Source organism: Pseudorasbora parva, chromosome 12 (genome assembly GCF_024679245.1).
Source record: "Pseudorasbora parva isolate DD20220531a chromosome 12, ASM2467924v1, whole genome shotgun sequence".
Classification (NCBI taxonomy): domain Eukaryota; kingdom Metazoa; phylum Chordata; class Actinopteri; order Cypriniformes; family Gobionidae; genus Pseudorasbora; species Pseudorasbora parva.
Window position 1 is genome coordinate 37912656 of NC_090183.1, and position 21822 is coordinate 37934477.

Genomic DNA, 21822 nt, shown 5'->3' on the forward strand with positions numbered 1-21822 from the left:
CGACAATGGGTTCACTAGTCAAATGGCCTCAGCAGTCACCAGATCTCAATCCAAAAGAGCTTGCTTCGTGCATCTTGAGTTCCAAGTCCCGGCTTGTGGACCTTACCCAATCCCACCCCTTCTCTCTCTTCAACTTCCTGTCATAATAAAGGCAAAAATGCCTAAAATTAATCTTGTGCTTTTTACATTTTTTTTTATTTTAATTAAATTTTTTGTATTATTTATAAATTATACTTGATCTCAAAACATCTTTGTTGTAAATGGTTTGCATATATAGATACATCAGGCAGCAGCATTAGCCTATATTAGCTGAGCTGTCTAGAGATTTTTATTCTGTTTTATATTATAAAATGAGTATACAAATGTCAGGCGTGCACACGTTCATACTGGCACAGATGCCACAGCACTGTAACCTTTCTACGCTGCTAAACACTTGACATTTGAGAGTCCTTGCTTTAAACTTGGGAATAACTGTGATTTGTAATTATTAGCTTTTTACATTAAGCTATTATCGATAAACATATGCTCAACCCAAGGGGCTAGAGGGGGACGTCATGGCAGTGGTAGCAGTTATATCTGTTTATAGAGTTTTCATCTGGCGCCATTTCATTCAGTATAGTTTTAAGTGAGAAAACGACTGACTATAGAGCGACTTCTTTCTCTGAAGACTTTTAGTTGCGTTCCAAGCTGTTTGTGAGAGTACAGAAGTTTAATTCTGATGCATACACTCTGTTCATGCCCTGTTTGTAATCTCATGTCTTATTGATGATGCTGTTTGCTCAGATCAGGCGCACCTGCTGACATACAGGACTTCAAAACATTACAGCGCATTTCCGCTAAATAATAAAAAGGGCAACATTTTGTCAACCTGTGCCATACTGCTCGATTCTATACAAATAGAGGTGGGAAACCAACCATAGAGATGTGCATTATTCATGTAGACGATTAAAGTACGACACATCAGTCTCGCAGATTACGGGCCTGTTTGACTGTAGCTGCCTAAACACTGAACCTCATGAATTACTGATTCACAATTTTTATTTGAGAGTTTGCATATTTGAGTCTCAACAGAATCCATGGGTTGTTTCAAAACAATTGTTTTGTGTCTAAACCTCAAGAATTATCAAATTTGGCTTTTCTAGATGTGCGGTCACAGAAGTCTTGTCAAAAATCTGTTGATTAACATTCAAATGCTTTGTTTTTGCATCATAGTTCCTTTAGTCCACTCATGACTATCTTGACAGCTATTTTACGTATAGCTGCTTTGTACTTGAATAGGGAGAGATCTAGCCTGACAAGCCAGACCCACATCAAGATGTTTGGTCTGGAAACTCACCATAGACAGGACTCAATCCGAGGGGCGGGATAAACGGTTGTCTTTCAAACTCCCTCTGCACGCGATAGGATAGCGCTACACCAACCAGAGCAACGTGAAGCGGAGCTCATTGACAGATTAAACATTCACTGTATCCAGTTGGCAAAACTCAGAACACATCTTCCCTTTTTAAGAATGACTTCAGTGCCGTTCTTTGTTCTTTTCTCAGAGAAAAGCTTAACTCCAAGTCTTCCAGAGTCACGGTCAAAGCTGATTCGAAAGACCGCCGCCGTTCGCCAGTTTCTGTGTTTACTAGAAGCACGCAAACGCAACTCTGCCATCACTAAGTTAAGCCCCACCCACCGACTCTATACATGATGTGATGGGCCTGACCAAAGTTTGGTTTTTACAGCTCAGAACTGTATTGAGAGTTCCTAGAAAGAGCCAGGGCATTTTTATTTTTTATATAACTCCATTTGTATTCATCTGAAAGAAGAATGTCAAATACTAGGATGGCTTGAGGATGAATAAACATAGGGTAATTTTCATTTTTGGGTCAACTATCCCTTTAATATAAATAATATATAAAATAATAACGTTATAATATTAATATTAATAAATGATATCTGTAATTTGGTGATAAATGCAGTTTGTTTGAGCCTTTAGAAATTATTTCATTCTGCTTGTGATTCTTAACCTTTAATCATTTCTAAATAATAAAAAAATAACCATGAGCCAATTCCCAAACACAACATAAAACACTTTTCTTTTACAGATTATTGCAATTTTTACCTTATATAAAATATATTTGTCTTCAACTGAAGATTGTCTGCTAGCTAAAATGGAAACATTCATAGTACAACCAAATTTGTACTTTACATGACATGAGTCTAAACACAAAGTTATGAGTTTGTTGAGCCGAGGTTGTTTTGCCATTACATAAGCTATAACTTCTGGTGATTAATGAGGTGGCCCATTAGCTAACACACTGTTGGTATACTTGTTTTCTCACAGTGACAAGCATGTTCCTTAGGGGAGAAATCTATGGGGAGCTGAATGCATATGTGTTCTGCCATTTTGATGAATGAAAAAGTTGACTCGTATGGTGGAAAATTGTTGTCTCTCTTCAAAAAGAGTTTGAGCTTGCTGCTGGTGGCCCCTAGGGGACGTTTGGAGAACAAAGGAGACCAACACGACGAGCATGTCTTATAAAACTACTCTGAAGGAGTTCAATAATGTATATTCAACGTATGGCATTCAGTTTATGTTAGAGCAGCACAGTAAGTCTGACCTGTAAGTTGCAGTGTCTATTGGTTTCAAATGTGCTATAAAGAAAGCACTATAATGCACTTTCAGCACATTTAGATCTTGTTTGTAGAGCAAAAGTGGTGCATTTTCCTGTAGAAGGCTTCCATTATGATAAACTGGACAGAGACTTTGTTCCCCCGGTTTTTAAAATGCCAGGGGAAGAATCCTGTTCGCGGAGTGGAGCCGTAAATAAAGCCTCATTTTAAATTCTATTAATCTATTAATAGATGCATCTCACAGCCTTGTGTTATTGCTGGAACCTCATTGCTTAATTTATGCACGTCCAGAGAAAGCTCATTTGCATTCTATAGACATTCCATATTCTACTCGTGCGTCCAGAGAGATCATTTCGAAGGCAGATTCAGCTGCTGATGGAACGTATTCATTTGAGCTACAAAACAAGGAACACAATTCAGATAAGAATATGCATTAACACAGATTAGAGATGTCATTATTACCAGGTTTAGATTAAGATCTGCTGTGGGGCAAAAGTTACGTACATTTCTTGAAAGAAAAAGGAGAAAACTAAATGTAATACAAGCATTTTAAGCATGTTTCATTCGAACATGAGGGCTTCTAGTGTTATTTACAACTGATTTTATGTATATCCTCTCTTTTGGGGTTTATATGTCATGCAGGCATACATATCTCTATTGATATCGCTGCCTGTGAATCATTCATGACAGGTACTCAATAATAATTGGTGCGGATTACTTTTGACATCTGACTGTTGGTGACGGCAGCTTTGTTCTATGGTCTGATTTCACATGTACCACATCAAAGGCTGGCGTTTCTCTCTGCGAACAGGCTGAAGGATGATTTTACTGACTTTTCCTTTAAGACTGGCCTTGAGAATCACATGCTCTTACTTCACGGAACTGACTAGTTGGAAATGTTTTATTTCTTTTATTTTTTATTTTATGTAACCTGGATTCCACCGAAATGCAATAGTTAATTTTAATAATGTAAAATCATACTAAATTCAAAAGAACTGTATATTATTTAATTATATCCTTTTAAAAAAAGTACATATAAAGATTTGTAAGAATTTATGTATTTTAAAAAAGTTTCAGGCTGTATTTATTTAATAAAAAAGGGTAATATTTTAAAATAATTATTACAATTTAAAATAGCAGGTTTCAATTGTAATTCATTTTCAAATGTAATTTATTCCTGTGATGGCAAAGCTGAATTTTCCGCATCATTATCCCAGTTTGATCACATGATCCTTCAGAATCATTCCAATATGCTGATTTGCTGCTCAAGAAACGTGATGCATTCAGTTTTTTTTCCCCTTTATGAATATAAACAATTTATTTGAAATTGAAACAATGTAAAATACTTTACTGTCACTTTTGACAACAAATAAATAAACTATATACTGATCCCAAATGTTTAATACATACTTTATTTATCATATATTGGCTTTAATATTATATATTTTTTGCAGGTCTGATTTTGAGAACATAGGTTTCAACATTTAAAATGAACATCCAATCACGCCTTCCTCCTTCTAGTTTTAATATTTCCAGAATAAAAATCACATCCAGAGATGAACGACAAACTTTGACCTAAAATAAAAGCGATGGACAGGAGGTAGGAAACAACAGTAGAGGGCTGTAACTGAGGAAGATTTAGTGGGGTTGCGAGGTGCCTCTAAAGACTTACCGCAGACTCATGAGGGAAGGCCACAGTGAGGGGGATCGATACTCTGCTAATGCAACTCTCATTATTTCTCGGAATAAATTCTCCTGACTCGGGGACCGACACTAAAAGCACCTGGTGGTATTTCAGTGGCTCCGGGGGGCCCATGGGGTCCCAGGATGGCTGCATCAGACTCTGGCTGGCTACTAAAACTCCAGACAAGCTTTCGAGACCTTTAGCACCAAGCTCTAAGGGGACACATTAACAGAGAGTCTCACAATAGGCATTTTGATGTGTCTAACAAGAACACAATAAATTGTCCCTCATTACTCAGTAATTAACTCCACAGTCCCATCCCCCCTGTACTGACACTTAAATCACCCTTTCCTTCTACAAACACCCCCTAACGCTCTCCTTCCCCTCCGCCTGCTCTTTAATTTCCTCTTCTCTGTGGGGCGTAAAGGCAGAGGTTTCACACCGTACTCCATCATTCGTTGCCATATGCGCTCTCCATCCCCAGCCCATCTTCAACCCCACCTTTTACCCCATCCCATCCTCAGAGACCTCTCATAGAGCAACACCTGGAAAATGGCGTGGCCTTATGACTGAGGATGACGGCAGCGAACCTAGGAGAATCTGCTTCGCTTCAGCGAAACCTAAAACTGCTACCAATCCCTCAGGCCTTCACTTTCCGCAGGGCTTTCCACAATCCTCCACTGTTAATTGTTAAAATGAGGTTATTAATTGGACGCAAAGGAAAATCACCTGTCATGTCAGATGGGGATCCCCACTGATTGAAAGGTATCTCTGATATGAGCCCATGGGCTTGATGGGCCTGTGAAACACACACTGGGATTGAACGTCTGCATAGCCCAAAGGCATATAACCCACCCTACTTCATAAGAGGGGGAGATCACTTTTTGATTGTGTATATGGCTGACATACATCCTCTCGGATGGCCCAGATTCAAAAGCCATGAGTTGTTTGATAGCCTATTGGGGACTAGGCAATCTTGGGAAATATGGGATAATGGACTTCACACATGCACAGCTCAGCATTCATAATTCAGAGAACATTTCCACATCATAAGACCTCAGTGAATGTATAGAATTTATTTAAACAAGATTTATTTTCTGAAACATACAGTGACACTGATAACAAACTGGATTTTTACAAGAAAATGTAAATGGTGCTTGCTCATGCAGAACAGGGTATTGTGGATGTTTGGGCATGAGGATGCTTTGGTGTGTAGAGTGGTTTTTGGTATGTCGCTTAGCAGTGCTGGTCCCCCAAAAAGTTGCGTAGGGTCCCCGGACCACCCCTTGCCCCCTTGCTCTCAAGAATTTATGATGGGCCGTTTTATTTTCGTTTCTGATTTTGGAATTCAATGATTATAAAAACATCATATTGCGTTCCTTTCCTTTAAGTGGTGAGCTGTCACCCATACGTAACATCCAAATCAGTCGAATCATGTAACAGCATGTGTAAAAGCGTACTGAGCTGCGAAGACTCGAGACCCAAGATGTCAGCAGCCATATATTTGGACACTGGTGGCTTCACTTACATCATTGGAAGAGAGTGAAGGTGCGTCGTCCATCTTTTTAGACAGTCTATGAGAAAAACATGGACAAGTACATGATACTTTAGGCTTTGGGTGTGCACTTAAACTGACAAACACACGCATTGGGGACTTTTGAACTTAAACAGCTGGGAAAGAAATTGAATGCCTGTCAGTGTATTAGGTTTGTGCACCTGGTCTTAAAGGAACACTCATTTTTAGTTTTACCGTTTTCTAATCCACTCAGCCGATCTCTGAATCTGGCAGTAGAACTTTTAGTATAGATCATTAAATCTGATTAGACCGTTAGTATCTCGCTCAAAAATGACAAACACTTTGATGCCGTACCATGGGTGCAGCAGGCACAATGATATTATGTAACTCCTGAAAATAGTCTCCACGCTCCTTGTGCAAGCAGGTTGTCACATTGGTTATGTTGACGGTCTATTTTCAGGCACTGCCTGCTCCACCCATGGTATGGCAGCAAAGTTCCTTGATTATTATGCAGGAATGAGAGTATAGTTCCTAGCCATATCAGTCTAGAAAAATCGCAACTTTTCATTTTCTTTCGGTCTTGGTACACAATTTAACTACAGAAGAGTCAAGTTTTAAAAAGGAAAAATATTGAAAGTCTATGTTCATTTTTGAGCGAGATGCTAACTTTCTAATCAGATTCAATGATCTATGCGAAGCTATGCTAAAGGTTCTACCGTCAGATCCGGAGATCGGCTGAATGGATTAGAAAATGGTAAAACTCAACTGTTTAACTCTAGGGATTTGGGAAATTAGCCTATTTTATTTTTATTTAAAAAAATAAAGAAGTGTTTTTCAGCAGCCTAACAAACCCACTGCTCTCTTAATCAAACAACAAAATAACTGCTCACTGGTTTCACTGGGTATGTAACTTTAACAAGAATCAATATCCATTTTATTCATACAGTGAAGACTATATAAAGCTTTTTTTGGATTTTTTTTCATTTTAACTAATTAATTTCTGTATAGTAGGCTTTCATTAGTAATAGGCTAAATTGTTAATTTCATGCATATCTTTCATCTCTTGTATTTATCCTATTGTTTTTATTTTTTATTGTATTACTGAACGTTTCTACTCACTGCTGTTTGTTGACAATGAACCTGCTCTAAAATAACTAATTAAGAGGTTGGGGATTATTATTATCATTTTTATTTGTATTGCACTGACCAGGACCCCCTGATAAAGTTTTGCTTAGGGCCTCCAGAAGTGTAGCATCGGCACTGCTAAGTTTCTATTTGGGTATATCTCATTCAGTTTAGATCTAAGTGATTGTCCACCCATCATAAAATCCAATGCGTGTGCCCTGAATAGTAATAAAACCATTGAATAATCAGAATGAACATTGAAAAGAAGGTTACAGATGCAAAGAAATAAAAGTAACTTTTGGGAAGTTCTGACGCGAAGACCATATGCAGAACCATTAGCGAAGCCCAATAGCCCCTGTGGTTCCCATAACTATCAGGTAATTTGACAGACGTCCAAAAGTAGTAGACATGCAGATGTTTACCGTTTAAGCAGGCATCTGTTTGCTCAGGCACAGTTTATGTCAGAGAATATGTAACAGGCCCCCAAAGTCTTTTTAGAGAGCAATTTAAGTGAACTTTTATAAGTGTAGTGCATAAGAAAGTGAAAGCAAACTGATTACAAATGGAGTATGTAGGAAATAAAGTAATACAGTAGAATAGGTATTGTACATCACTGCTAGAAATTATGTTGTGTGTGTATATACACTCACTGATGACACTAAGTCTAATGGTACGTTTACACTTGTACTACTACAATACTAAACACAAAAAAGGTTTTCCTTTTACGTACAGATATAGAATGATATTCCTGTCAATATTCAAAAGGAACTGCAAATTGTCATGCAATTGCACTTCCAATTTGTGCTCACGTGACAGAATGGAAACACAAATGCGTGATTTGCAATTGCACATGTAACATGTCTGCCAAATTTAAATTTCTGTTTGCAATTGCATTTACTATGTTATGATCCTGCCATTTTGGAATAGCAATAGTAAATCACCCATTTGCTATTTCACTTTAAGCAGGAGCACCTTTGGCGATGGAAACGATTAAGCCCGCCATGCTTTGTTTACGTCAAGCTACTGCAATTCCTGGCGCTCAGGTAGTTTGGCGTGACTTTGCCTGGAGCGCTACAAAGTCGTGAGTCGTGGTTTGAAGTCGTAACTTACATGCTCATAAACCTGCCTGGAATGCAGCATAAGTGTTTATCACCTGCCAAACAAACAAAAAGAATGAAAATAAAAGAAGAAAAAACTAAAAGAAGACTTCTGAAATGAAGCAGAATTCATACTGTAGCAGTGGCATACTTTCCAACTTTATCAATGAACCCTGCCCTTAAGACTGATTGACTGTGTTAGACATGCAAGTGCAAAGGAGATTACGATTGCATTTGATTTTTGGGCGGCTTTTGGCAGGACACTATTTTAAAACGGCAGGTTCATAACTCATACGGCATTGTAAATGCAATTGTAAACATATTTTTTATTTCCATTTGAAATTGGCAGACATGTTACATACACGGAAAGGAAAATCCGAATGCATTTCATGCAATCATGCATTTGTGTTTCCATTTTGGCACAACGCATGTGTGCACAAATTGAAAATGCAATTTCAAATAGAATTTGCAATTCCTTTTGATGATTGTCTGGAAAATCATTCCATACGTACAGACAGCCTTGTTGTCAGAACGTTCTATGTTCACACTTATCTGTAAAATGCTGTATTATGCATATAAAAATGTTGTATTATGCATGCCAGGCCAGTAGTTGGCGACGCCACTAAGACTGAACATGTAATATGCATGCAAATAGCTCAGTTTCCTCAAATTTGCATTTTTGTAGTTTACACAGAGACAATAACGATATCGTATTCAACAACATGCACTTTGAAACCGTTTTCAAACCAATGTTGTCATGTAAATGAATGGCCAAAAGTTGAAAAAGGTGTCATGTTAATCCCCCTCTAAATATTGTAGTATCAATAGCAATAACATTAGCATTTTGGTGGAAACTTTACCTATGCTAATAATTTTTGTACCAGTCTGGAGAAGAAAAAAAAAACATAGTAACTCAGAAAACAAATCAGGTTTACAAAACAACAAATCAAATTTAGCTTAAAGTTTACATGCTTACATGCCCCTAAACATTTTTCTAGGATTTGATGCTACTAATCTGGCAAACATTTTGGCGAATCCACTAATGTTGCAACCCAGCAATTTGATTTGTTGGGAAACTGATTGTTTGTACCATGACTTTTTGTTCACACAAAAATATCATCAAACATTTAGGATTGTAGGAAAAAAGACAGCACTGCCCACTTCTTGGCTAACTGCGCTAAGGTTTTCCTGCTGTTTGAACAACCACGGTACTCTATGGGTATCTCTATCTGATAACCGAAAACAAATGTTTAGCAAGCCAAGATAACACAATAACACTCCAGCCCACTGCCTGGCTTGATCGTTCTCTTACCTTGACCTCTCCCTGAAATAGATGCCCGAATTACATGCACACAAACACACGAACAAACGTGTCGCTTTCCCCATTACGTGACGAGAGCCTGGCGCTGACAAAAACGATCTATTACACCGTCGCCGTGCACTCGAGAGAGCAGTCTTCCTGAACGAAGAACAAAGGTTGATGGGCTCTAGAAGGACAAGTGTCCTACAAAACACTGTCTCAAACCGGCTGTTAACAACAGCACTCTAGTTTAAACAAGCTATCAACACGGGGACACACTGAAGGCCTTTTCTCTCCACTTCGCTCTTCATTGTGATAAAAATCGACATACGTTGGCACAAGGGCTTGTTATTGTGCAGAACTATTTTATCAGCTTTCCGATACACAACCTAAAGGTGCTTATGTTTATTCTGTTCTCACTATTTGATCGCTTTCGTAATCAAACCTGTGTCAAAGGTTTGTCAAAACATGTTAAGGAGTCTGTTTAACTGGAGGTCTTGTGTTAAGAGAAAGCCACTCACCTTCACCAATCAGAAACTTCTCTACCACTTCAAACAATGACGTGACTTTAGGAATCAGACTATGGAAGATGAGAAGAGTAGCAATTTCATGCAAAATCATTTCTAGTAGCTTTAAAATGTCATGTTTGTTTACAAGTTTCTTGATTTGATGATTCTAGCTCCAAATGGGCATACATTAGCTTGCTTTGGCATAGACTGTAGTGTTCTTTGGTTTTAAAAAGTGCATTATTTTTCTTCCCAAAAAGACACAAAATTGCAAAGTGTTCTTCCAACGAAGCAACTTTGACGTCTTCTGTTCAGCTGGCACCTCAGTGATAGCAAACCTCCGAAATTTCCATCGCTAGCTCAAGGCATTCCCCTGTTTCATGGCAGATGTCCCTAAGGCCACAGTCAAAATCACAACCGCAGTTCCAGTTGGTGTTGTGTGCAGGTTCCGCGGCTGAAGAGAAAAGCATGTAGGTAGGGCAGATGGAGTAAGCAGCTCGCTCGCATGTTTCAGGTAACAAGAGGAACAGGTCGTAGAACCGGCAGAAGAGACAATTCAGTACAATCTCAGCACAGAGCTCTGAACAACAAAAATAAGAAGTCATCACATTGTGGGCAGTCAACAGGGAATGCTAAAACATCTACAGCTGTGGTCAGAATTATTGGCACCCCTGGTAAATATGATCAAAGGTGGCTGTAAAAATGAATCATTGTTTATCCCCTTTTATTTTATCCCCATAATTAAAAAAAATAAATAAATGTGTTTTTCCAGAACACGTATCTATTCTAAATAACTAAATAACGATCTTATTTACTTTGTTAGCACATATTACAGGTCTTCGGGTGAACAATTAATCCATGCAAGTTAATACACAGATTTTTTTTTTTTTGCCGTAGTAATCTTTAATCAAAATCTGAAAAGTTACTTCCGGTCTGGAAACGGTGTTCCTTCTCAGATGAAGGTCAGTTTGACGGCTTGCGGGTTAAAATGCGTAACCACTCCCCTCTACCATTCGTCTGCTATAAGCCCGAGATGGAGAGGAGGAGCGCTAAAGTAAAACCCTGCCCTCTCTTTAATATTCCGTTTCACTTGGAAATTTGTCACAGCACTCAAGAAAACTCACTCGCTACTTCCGGTTCAGTGGGACTTTAAACACTTTTTGCAACCTCCTTTTGCCCCAGATAACAGCTCTGAGTCTTCTTCTGTAATGCCTGATGAATTTTGGAGAACACCTGACAAGATATCAGAGACCATTCCTCCATACTGAACCTCTCAAGATCATTCAGATTCCATGTTGGTGCTTCTTCTTTTCAGTTTACCCCACTCATTTTCTATTGGGTTCAGGTCAGGTGACTGGGACAGCTTAATTTTGTGCTCAGTAACACATTTGTGTGTTGATTTTGATGTTTGTTTTGGATCATTATTTTGATGGAAGATCCGTTCTTGAAACCCTCCCAAACAACATGCTTTTTTGTGTTGCTTTTCTGACCCCAAGGCTCAACTAATCTCTGTAATTCTACAGCTGATTTTCTTGAAGTCTTTGTCCACTCAAACTCCTCCTCGCTGTGCATTAAGACAATATAGACACACATCCTCTTCCAGGCAGATTCCTAACATCTTTAGTTGATTGGAACTTCTAAATTATTGCCCTGATGGTGGAAATAGGATTTTGAAAGCTTTAGCTGTTTTCCTATGGCCGCATTATTTTGTGGGTTGCTATATTTACCAGGGTTGCCAATAATTGACCACAACTATATACTTTATTCATGGCTGCATTTGAGAAGCAATAAAGAAGTGTTAAAAACCTCCCTAAAGAAGAGTACTTGCAGTTTATCTGCTTAGTTAGCAGAAACGTGAGGTATCTAAAACATGTACAGATGCTATGTATGTCATGTCATGTTATGTTATATGTCATGAAATCAAAAGGCCCAAACAAATAAAATAATCGTTTTTCAACTTCAACCACTTTTACGTTTCAAGGTTTTTTTTAGCGATTATATATATATATATATATATATATATATATATATATATATATATATATATATATATATATATATATATATATATATATATATATATAAAATCATATATTGATTTCTGAGATTAGGTGGAAATGTCTGAAATATGACCAAAATATTGCCGTGACCAATGATGTATGTGTATAAACTGTTGGAAATTGTTAGTGGCAAAATGAATGAAAAAAATAAAGAGAAATTAAATAAATTTAATTTTTACCTCCACAGGGTCAAAGTGTCTATTGTTGAAGAAACACCCTTAAACAGCTGTAACATACCAGTACAGAAATATGGAATGGGGGTAAAAAATGCTTTTTGTGTGGCCGTCTCTAGAAGGGCTAGACATTGCTAAGTACTGAATAATTGCAAACATTTACTAGTTTACTAGACTATCGTCACTCTTTTGCACACATGCAATAATGCTCTACAGTATATTACAATATGCTTACATCTAATATTTTTGATTAAATATAGATATCTGTCCAACACAGCATGCCGTTACCATCAAATTGTGCGTCAGAAGACAAAAAGCAAAAAAAAAAATTTAAATGCTGAAATAATGGCATGATCATGCCAAGAGCTTAGAAAGCCTACACAGTGTTATGTATGTTACAGAAACTAAATGCCTCTTTGCAAACTCTTACCTTGGGATTTCAGCTGATGGGGACAGACACTCAAAGGTCCTTATTGACCTGGAGTCTGCCTGCACCTCTTGTATACCAGCTCTCGCCGGGCACTTCTAAACACATGCATAATTTACCGAATCACCTTTTCCTTCCAAAAAGAGAAGGTATAGAGAGCTGTGCGGAAATGTAATCAATTATCACCTGTCTGTATAGGTGTTTTTCCCTTAGAAGATCATCTGTGCTCTGCTGGAGAGACTCAGAGACTTCCATGCGATTAAATAAATGGAGGGATGACAGACTCAAAAAATTAGCGGGGTTTTAGCGTAGTTGACTTACTGTGATGGTCTGTTTTAAGAAATGTTTCCACAAAGCCTAGGGTCTTATGTAAAAAAAATAAACCAAGCTTCAAATAGGGCTTTCAAGACATTAAGTAGATTTGAGCATAATGCGGGACAAAATACCATTGCCTGTGAGCATAAGAGTTGGAATTAGATTAACCTCTGAATATTACACCAGGAAAGGCATTGTAACGCATATGTAAAGCTCAACACCACGACATAATGACTGCACCTTAACTCATCTGAAGCTACTGGCTGAATGAGGGGAAATATATTGTTCTAATTAATTTCATATTAAAAAAGCTGTTGAATCATAATACACGCACAAGAGTTCTCAGCGCATGATTTTAATAATTCATCTCTATATGTAAGTTTAATCGAATGTGCTGCTTAATTCAGTTATTCAACTGATGTAGACAGCTTTAAAATCACAAGCTTTCCTTAGTTTTCATTTTAAATTATAGATACGTTTTAATAATTTACCATTTAAAAATGCATAATTATATGCTTCTGGCAACACATAAATTCATAAAAAAATCAAAGGATTTTTTAAAAACAAGATAATGTATAAAACCACTGCTCATTTGAGAGAAAATTAGGAGTTTGAATTTTAATACAAGACATCTCGTGGTGGCAGCCGATGTTGTAATTATTATTCATTAGAGCATTTTAGGGCACTATGGTGGTCTGGTAAAGAGGAAGCTGGCCAATCCCCAAACCCAGGTGTGATGATGTGTGACTCACCTCCTTTCTCCTGGGAGTCAGACAGGGAGCTGCTGGAGGAGCAGGAAGTGCTGTACCTGTCCACTGAGCATAAGGAGTATGTGAATTCTTTTGAGTCCGTGTCTGCTTCTCTCTCCCAGGGATCCAGCTCAGGAATAGGTGAAAGCCTCCCAGGTGCTGTGCTGGACACCTCCGCTCCTGAAAAAGAAAAGGTGTTTTTGAATAATCTGCATGTTTACATTCATATTGAGCAAGATATTATTGATTTATATTCAACAATACACTCTCAGAAAAAAGGTACAAAAGCTGTCATTGGGGTGGTACCCTATGTATGTGCATAATAATATGAACCCTTTAGGGATAAATCAAGTGCAAACTAAAGTGTACCTTTTAAAAAGGTACTGCCCAAGTGGTAGCATTTACACATTTTTTTGTGATACTGTAATAAGTGAGATTAAATAAAAAAAAGTTATCTTCCTTTAGTTTACAGTCAATTTTCATAAAATTCTCGAAAGCATTAAAGGAACAGTTAATCCAAAAAGGAAAATGTGTATGGCTTCCATCTGTGGATTTCCAGTAAATATAAATTTGATTTTAGAAAAGTCTAAATATAGCACCAGAGTTGTAGTGGGAAATATTATGATGCGTAATGAAGAGTGTAGAAAAAATAATGGACCTGCAGTTTACAAATAGATAGAATGCAACAAAATCTTATTCTTTCTTTTTTTTCATGAGGGTGTTAATCAATGATATATGTTATTGTTGAAGATGCCAGGCCACATTATTTCAACATTAAAAAGATAAAATAATGTTTAGAAAAATCTGATAATCGAAACAAGCACCAAAACAACACTTTAGCACCACCCATTCCCATGAAGCACTGAGAAGGGGGGGGAGAGAGAGAGAGAGAGAGAGAGAGAGAGAGAGAGAGAGAGAGAGAGAGAGAGAGAGAGAGAGAGAGAGAGAGAGAGAGATAGAGAGAGAGATGGTGTTTTGGGGTAAAATGTGTGTTGTTTTGGCAAGGTTTCCTGTTAAAATTTGCATTCCTGGGTCTATATATCACATAATTGAGGTCGCTTCAACCCGCGGACAATGAAAACAACCCTCTGTTGACATTTAACAACTAACGTTATGCGTCGCTCCATTGCTCTGATTGGTTGTAGATCTATCCAATTGAGGTCTTTCCTGGTTCGGTTAAAAAAGGCCCCATAATGGAACAGGATACAGCCCAATGGAGCAGTATCAGACTCATATTTTTACTAGAACTGAGTGTGACGACGTCAGGCTATCCTTATCCTTTATCTTCCCTGTATCAGAGGGATTTGGTCTTTTTGAACCTGTGTCATGTGTATTTGGCCATCCATCATAAATAATCAGGCAGCTTTCAGTGATCAATAATCAATAATCAATGGTGCGAGCAGCCAAGCACCCTAAAAAACTAAAGCAATCCTGTCTTCAGTGGATGCAGCGAGAGGTGACGCAACAACAACTTCCCACCAAGTCAATGAATTGCAGTTTAAGTCACTTCTGTGTTGGATTCAAGAGAGCGATGCAATGCATGCATTTCCAAACCTCCGTGCAGACATTAGTCACAGAGTGATAAAAAGGAATTAAGAGGAGTCGTGATTTTGGAGAAGCTCTGAAAGGAGGGTGGGATCTCATGCCTTCAAAGCTCACTTGGTACTGCTAGCCGCTCCGAAATAGCCTACCCTAACTTTAAACTATATTGTTTTTATATTCACAATCAACAGCTTTAAAGGGCTAGTTCAACCAAAAATGAAAATTCTGTTATTAATCAATTACTCCCCCTTATGGTGTTCCAGACCTGTTATGCTGCGTTCACACCGCACGCAAATGACGCGAATAAACCGCGCTATTCGCGCGAAGATGGACGCGAATAAATCACGCTATTCGCGCGAAGATGGACGCGTGAACAATTTGAATCCATTCGCTTCATTCGCGTGTGACATTCACTAGACAACAGACGCGAATTTGCGTCATGGGAGGGGGTTCTGCCAGGCAGCGGCAGTCGGCAGAAGGACTAGCCGAGTTAAGGCTGCTCTCACCGGGGTTGATGAGCGCTGAGCTCCGGTGATCGCCTGGGTCTCCCACCTCCGAAAACGGCAGATCAAATTTTCAAATAGGAGCTCTCTTAATAAATAAATCACATATTTGAGCTTTAAACAACTACATTCTCGCCTGAAAAACTATTAAAACTACATTTTGTGACACAATACAGTAGTATTTTTAAATTACTCTGGCCTCTGGGTTTCCCCTATGGGTTCCCATCCGTCACTTCACCACGTGACAGCAGTAAGCAGGCTCCTCATTGGTTAACGCGGCGCGAATATCCACCAAAGTTCAGATTTTTCAACTTGCACGAATCACGCGTTTATAACGCTCAATTCGCGTGATCATTGCCTCGACATTCGCGCCACTTCATTTGCGCGAATCGCACCGCAAAATGCCTATTCGCGTCTCTGCATTGACTTAACATGTGCTTATTCGCGTGCGGTGTGAATGCAGCATAAGACCTCCGTTCATCTTCGGAACACGAATTAAGATATTTTTGTTGAAATACATTTCCTCTCTCAAGACCAAGCGGCGACCTCCCACGATCTCTCTTGAAGCCAATACGGAAGTAATGTTAACTGCAATTCCTTGACTGGCCACTAGGGACAGGCTCCAGAAGGGAGCAGAATCTCATTAAGCCCCATGTTAAAATTCCCAACTTTACAGCAGAAAAAAACATGTTACAGCCTGGTACAAGTTTTGGTCTATACTGCTAATTTTGACCTTCATGACAACTGTGAGGGCTGTAAAATTTTTATAACTCATTCGTTTACTTTGTTTGCGTGGTTACTTTGAGTGACAGGTGGATAGCCATTTATCTGCCGTCTATATTCATTGCCTCACCTAAGCTCCGCCCACATCCTGCCTTTTTGCTAATTTTCTGTTATCCGGGAGTAACACGCAATGACTCGCTCGCAAGATGGCGACGCCCAGCTCCTCTCTACTTTGAGCTTCAGAACGGCTTATCGGAATCCTATGGGTGACGTAACGGACACTACGTCCATATTTTTTTACAGTCTATCCTCAAGACCTATAAAAGGCACTAAAGATGTCGTTACAAAGCCCATCTCACTACAGTGATTCTAAAATAATTTAATTAAGCAACGAGAATAGTTTTTGTGCCAAAAAAAAAAACTAAAACTAAATAATGACTTGTATATAGTGATGTTCGATTTCAAAACTCTTCCTGAAACTTCGGCGCTTAATGAATCAGCGTATCATTTTAAGATTTGGATCGCGTGTCAAACCGCCAAACTTCTGAAATCATGTGACTTTGACGATCTGAACCGCTGATTCGATACACTGATTCATTAAGCTCCAAAGCTTCAGGGAAAACAGTGTTTTGAAATCGGCCATCACTATATCACTATAAGTCGTTATTTAGTTGTTTTTTGCGCACAAAAACTATTTTCGTCGCTTCATAAAATTATTGTAGAACCACTGTAGTGAGATGAATGTTGTAATGAGAGACAGGATATGTCACTGTGGCCAATGGAGGTCTTTCTGAGCCATCGGATTTACACAAAAATATCTTCATTTGTGTTCCGAAGATGAACAAAGATCTTACGGGTGTCAAGTGACATGAGGGTAAGTAATTAATAACAGAAATTTTTATTTTTAAGTGAACTAACCATTTAATTCAAGGTTATTTATCTATTTGTGATTTATCCATTAAGTACAGAGTCTTTTGTTTTGTTTTTTTGCTTCAATGTAAGTTTGCAATGCTGTAATTCATCTTTGGTAAGGTTCACGTATTTAACTCTTTAATGAAGACTTGAAAAATCCCTAAAAATACTTTGGGAACCAAAGCAGCTGATAAAGTGGGCAGACACTGTTGCACGCTATGGTCCCGCCCCCAACTCATGGCATTGGTTGAGCCAGAAGTCGCTCATACAAACAACATTTTGACAAAAGTGCAACCACAGCACTTTTTTTTTTCTGTGTGTGTGTGTGTGTGTGTGTTTTGGGAAGCGTACTAATATCTGCACTTTTACCTTTTTTGCAATGCTAAAATCACTTTTAAATAATCTAAACATCCCCGTCAGAAACAAATCTACCAATATATATGCAAAAGAATCAATGTTCTCTAATCCACCATGTCAGTTCTTATTTCAAAAGTTCTTTCATCCTGAAGCAATGTTTATCAAGGCTTGTCTAGAAAACATGCTGAGATGTGTTCCTGTGCTCTCACTGATCTCAAAGTGAGCCCAGAAATCATTCAATAATGAATCTGCCAGATCTGAATGCAAACTATTAATGAATCATTGCTTTGGCTGCACTACCTTGTTTATTTTTTCTTCCACCTATCCCAAATGAAATATTCAATGTGCTTTTCTCTCTTTTATTTAACATTTAATGTCTTATGATTAATTAACACACGGGACATATTTTCCGTAGAGGAATCTGCATTGTTAGTCCAAAATAAAAAAAGAGAAGGGAAAGACAAATGAAAATGGCTTTGGGCTGTATTGGCCTTTTTTATTTTCTCTCCCCTTCTGATTGAATAATTTAGAAAAAAAGGGATAAAGAATTGTTTCTCCAGAAAGTTCTGTGGTTTGCCTTCACTGTGTTCTCATTCTGTGAAGTGAAAATGTTATGATATGACAAATGTAGAAAATTAATCGTTGTGTTTTATTACAGAAGAGCACATGCTCTTTGACAACACGGTCACAGAATTTAAACCGTAGCTTTAAAATGAGCAAATTCTCAGGTGTGCCATTATCAGCTGTTCACAATCACAGGACAACTGTCATGCATACCCATTTTATGCATGGTATAATCTCTAATACAAATCTTTATTATAAATAAATATTGAGATATATGGAGTAATAGAGAGTGTGACAACTAACCCTGGTCTCCCCTTATTTTATTCTCTAAATAAAACCATCAAAAAACTACAATTTCAAGACTTTAGGGGATTTACTGGATGGGGGAAGGGATATTTATAGGGGGAAACAGATAAAAGCAGATCCATTATGACAGGGGACAGGATTCACCTATTTCTAACGGCTGTGAAAGCTAATGCACTCATCCTTCAATCAATAACCATCTCAAAATGAGTGAGAAAACATTGTTCTCAATAACATATTCATGCACCATAACAAAATCGTTGATCAACAGTGTGTTAGATTGTTTGAGCATGTTACATGGGTCACTAACTTACCAGCTTTTACAAAAGAGCTTCTCTCTTCAGTTTTGATCAAATCAAGCTCGACTTCCGAATTTTGACCAGCCATCTGTCTTACAGTGTGATATCAAAGCAAATATCAAGTTAATAATGAACCGATTAATTAAAAAAACACACAAAGACACTGCTAAAACTATGTATGATAACTTACCATTGATATAATCTTAGTGAAGACAATAGAAATGCATCACATGAGAGTTCTAAGCATAATGCGCGGCACGCCTGCAGCAACACAAAGATAATCGCATTCGCGTTTAACCAGATAAAGCTACATACGTCGCTATTTTAGGATTAGTTAATAATAAAGTCACTTAGATTTCAAAATACAGTATACTGTCGGCAAAGGAAAGGGTTTCGTTTCTATCACACTCCCGCTAGTCGTCACTGCTGGTTTAAAGAGAGCATCAACTTTGATTGACAAGAGTGACACACCCAGTCCAAGTCTACCGATGACGTCGTGACGTATAAATGCATTTGACAAAAAACAAAACAAAAAAAAAAACACTCAAGGTAAAGTCACACAATGTTTCACATATTACATTCAAATATGATTCATTTTGTGCTGCATCTCATTAGCCATGATCAAACACGTCTTCGGATTTGATGCTGAGTTGTCGACATTGGGTGTTTTTTGTCCCTGTGTAAACCCTGTTGACATAGAGTGTCAAAAACAAGCTGTTTACACTTCCACAAGATTGGTAGCCTAATAAAACATTTTTTTTTTTTTTTTTTGGCAGGACATATTCAACTCTTTTGTCTGGCTAAATAGACTTTAATAGCTATCGTACTGTAGGCTATATCGTTAAATACAAATACATAACTTTTTCTGTTGTTTTCAATATTTTATCGTTGTAGCTAGCTACTTATTTAACAGCTTGGTTGGAAATTATGCACATTAAAAATAATCTTTTTGCAAGTGCTGTTTACCTAAAACATACTCTTTACCGAAATTGTTTATTTGGTAATGTGCAAAATTATTTGTGGTGGAAATGACACAACAGTTGGACAGTTGAGAAAATAAGACATTTTGAAAGAAACGTCCCTACACATTTAACACAATAAATACAGCAATAATAAATATTAAGCTTTTTAAAACTGATATTTTTTATGGATTTCCATATTGAAAGTCTTAGTCTGGGACAATGACATACAATCTATACGTAAAGGCATTGTAGAAAATAAATGATTAAGGCATGGTAAAAACTTTCCTAGACAGTTTTAATGTGAACTGGATATAACAAAAGAAACAAAGTTGTAAGTGTTAATAAAAATCAACCCTTGGGACATAAAAGTGTCAGAAGTTGAAATAACCCAATTATGAATCTACTTTCTTTCAGCATTATTCACATAGTTTCACAAGGGGATGTTTTTTTCTTTTTTAAATTCAGAGCCTTACGCTGAAGCCTGAAGCACTACTGCAGTGAAGTTCAGCTTTTTCATTGCACACGAATATATCTGCACATACCTGTTTGCACAAAACAATCTAGTTCAGCTTACAACACATATGCTCCTCATATGAAAGCAAGTCAGCAGAGATAAACTGATAATGAGCTCTATTCAGATTTTTCAAGGTTTACAAGCCTGCCAATTTACTCTAACTAGCCTGCAGATTAGAATTGCATTTTAAAGAATGCCCTGCTGTGTTTGCATATGTTTAGAGAACATGGGGCCTGCTAATTGAAAAATTAAGATGTGGGAATGTTTGTGGATTGTGCCAGATGCCTTCTTCAACAGTGAGTGCTGGTTAAGTGCGAAGAAGACCCTGTGGAAGAATATTACATGCTAGATTCAACAGGCAGGATACAGATTAAACGGGTTAAATCACTAAGATTACATCATTCAATAATATGTTGCTTTGTGCTGATTATAATGAATGCCTGTTCGTCATGTAGCTGATCCCTCATCTAAAGTGGTAGACATGGGTTCAAAAATATAAATATTTATCTTATAAAGAGCCATCTGAAAATTGTCAGCCACTGTAAGGCATCAACTATAATACAATTACATTACTTAAGACAAAAATAGTCAGAATACTCAGCTACTTTTGAATAAATGTCAATAGTATTTATTTTGGGCTATTATAAATGTGCAGTTATTATATCTACCACCGGGGGCGATTGTTGACGCAAACAAGACAATTCCTCTAGACTGGGGGAAACAAATCACACTTCCTATGGAAACGCTGTAGGTTCAGTGCAATGCGTTTAGTTTCCAAAAAAAGGATTGCAATCTTAATAGGTTAATATTTGATAAATTTGCAATGTTTTAAAGCTATATATCATAAAAGGCCAACATGCAATTATATGCAGTTTTAATCAGTTTTGTTTGCATATGATTTCAGAACAAGAGGTCTGCTAATTGGAAAAAAGTAAAAATAAATTAAGAATGCTTGACTATACCAGATGCCTTGTCTTTAAAGGTACTAGGCTATATATATATATATATATATATATATATATATATATATATATATATATATATATATATATATATATATATATATATATATATGTAAAATATATAAAATATACTTTATAAAATTTAAATACTGAGTCATTACATCATCAATCCTTCTTTCAAAATGTACTTTTTTTGTGGTCTTTTGTCATTGATTCACTATGGTAAACCTGTTATACAGAAAGTGTTTATATTTTAGACCTGTCAGGATTTTTTTCATGGGAAATTGTGTAGGGTATGTCAATCTCCCATGCATGTCTAGTAATTTCCATAAATAGAGAAAAGTGGCATAGGTTAGTTTTAGGGGTGTCACGATTCTCAAAATCTTCGATTCGATTAAATTTTCGATTCTAAGGTCAATGTTCGATTCAATTCTTGATTTTTATTTTTTTTTAAAGCACAGGTTGCTATGCCATTTTTAGACTAGACTTTTTATGCAATAACTGACCTTTGTTCACAATGTAGGGCCTACCACACTACATTGTCAAATTTAAAACATTATTAAAGGGTTCAGTGTTTAGCATATGGCTTTCTATCAGTAGAAACCCTGGA

At 37.4% G+C, this 21822-nt stretch overlaps 1 protein-coding gene across 3 annotated transcripts; it reads right to left on the reverse strand.

Moving 5' to 3' along the window:
• Positions 1–5464: 5464 nt before the first annotated feature.
• On the reverse strand, positions 5465–19205 carry mdfic2 (MyoD family inhibitor domain containing 2). 3 transcript variants are annotated; one of them, XR_010908663.1, is made up of 5 exons: positions 18965–19205; positions 18790–18862; positions 13575–13751; positions 9863–10427; positions 5465–5877 (listed from the first exon to the last, which is right to left on the reverse strand). XR_010908663.1 is itself a non-coding variant. In XM_067460199.1 (4 exons), exons 1-4 carry the CDS (start codon positions 18965–18967, stop codon positions 10171–10173), a joined length of 510 nt encoding a protein of 169 aa, XP_067316300.1. In that variant the 5' UTR covers positions 18968–19205; the 3' UTR covers positions 9034–10170. The 3 variants fall into 3 exon arrangements, 2 of the variants coding, with proteins under 2 accessions (XP_067316300.1, XP_067316301.1); XM_067460199.1 differs by lacking the exon at positions 5465–5877 and having other exon boundaries at positions 9034–10427; XM_067460200.1 differs by lacking the exon at positions 5465–5877 and having other exon boundaries at positions 9034–10427; positions 18790–18866.
• Between the last annotated feature and the right edge of the window lie 2617 nt (positions 19206–21822).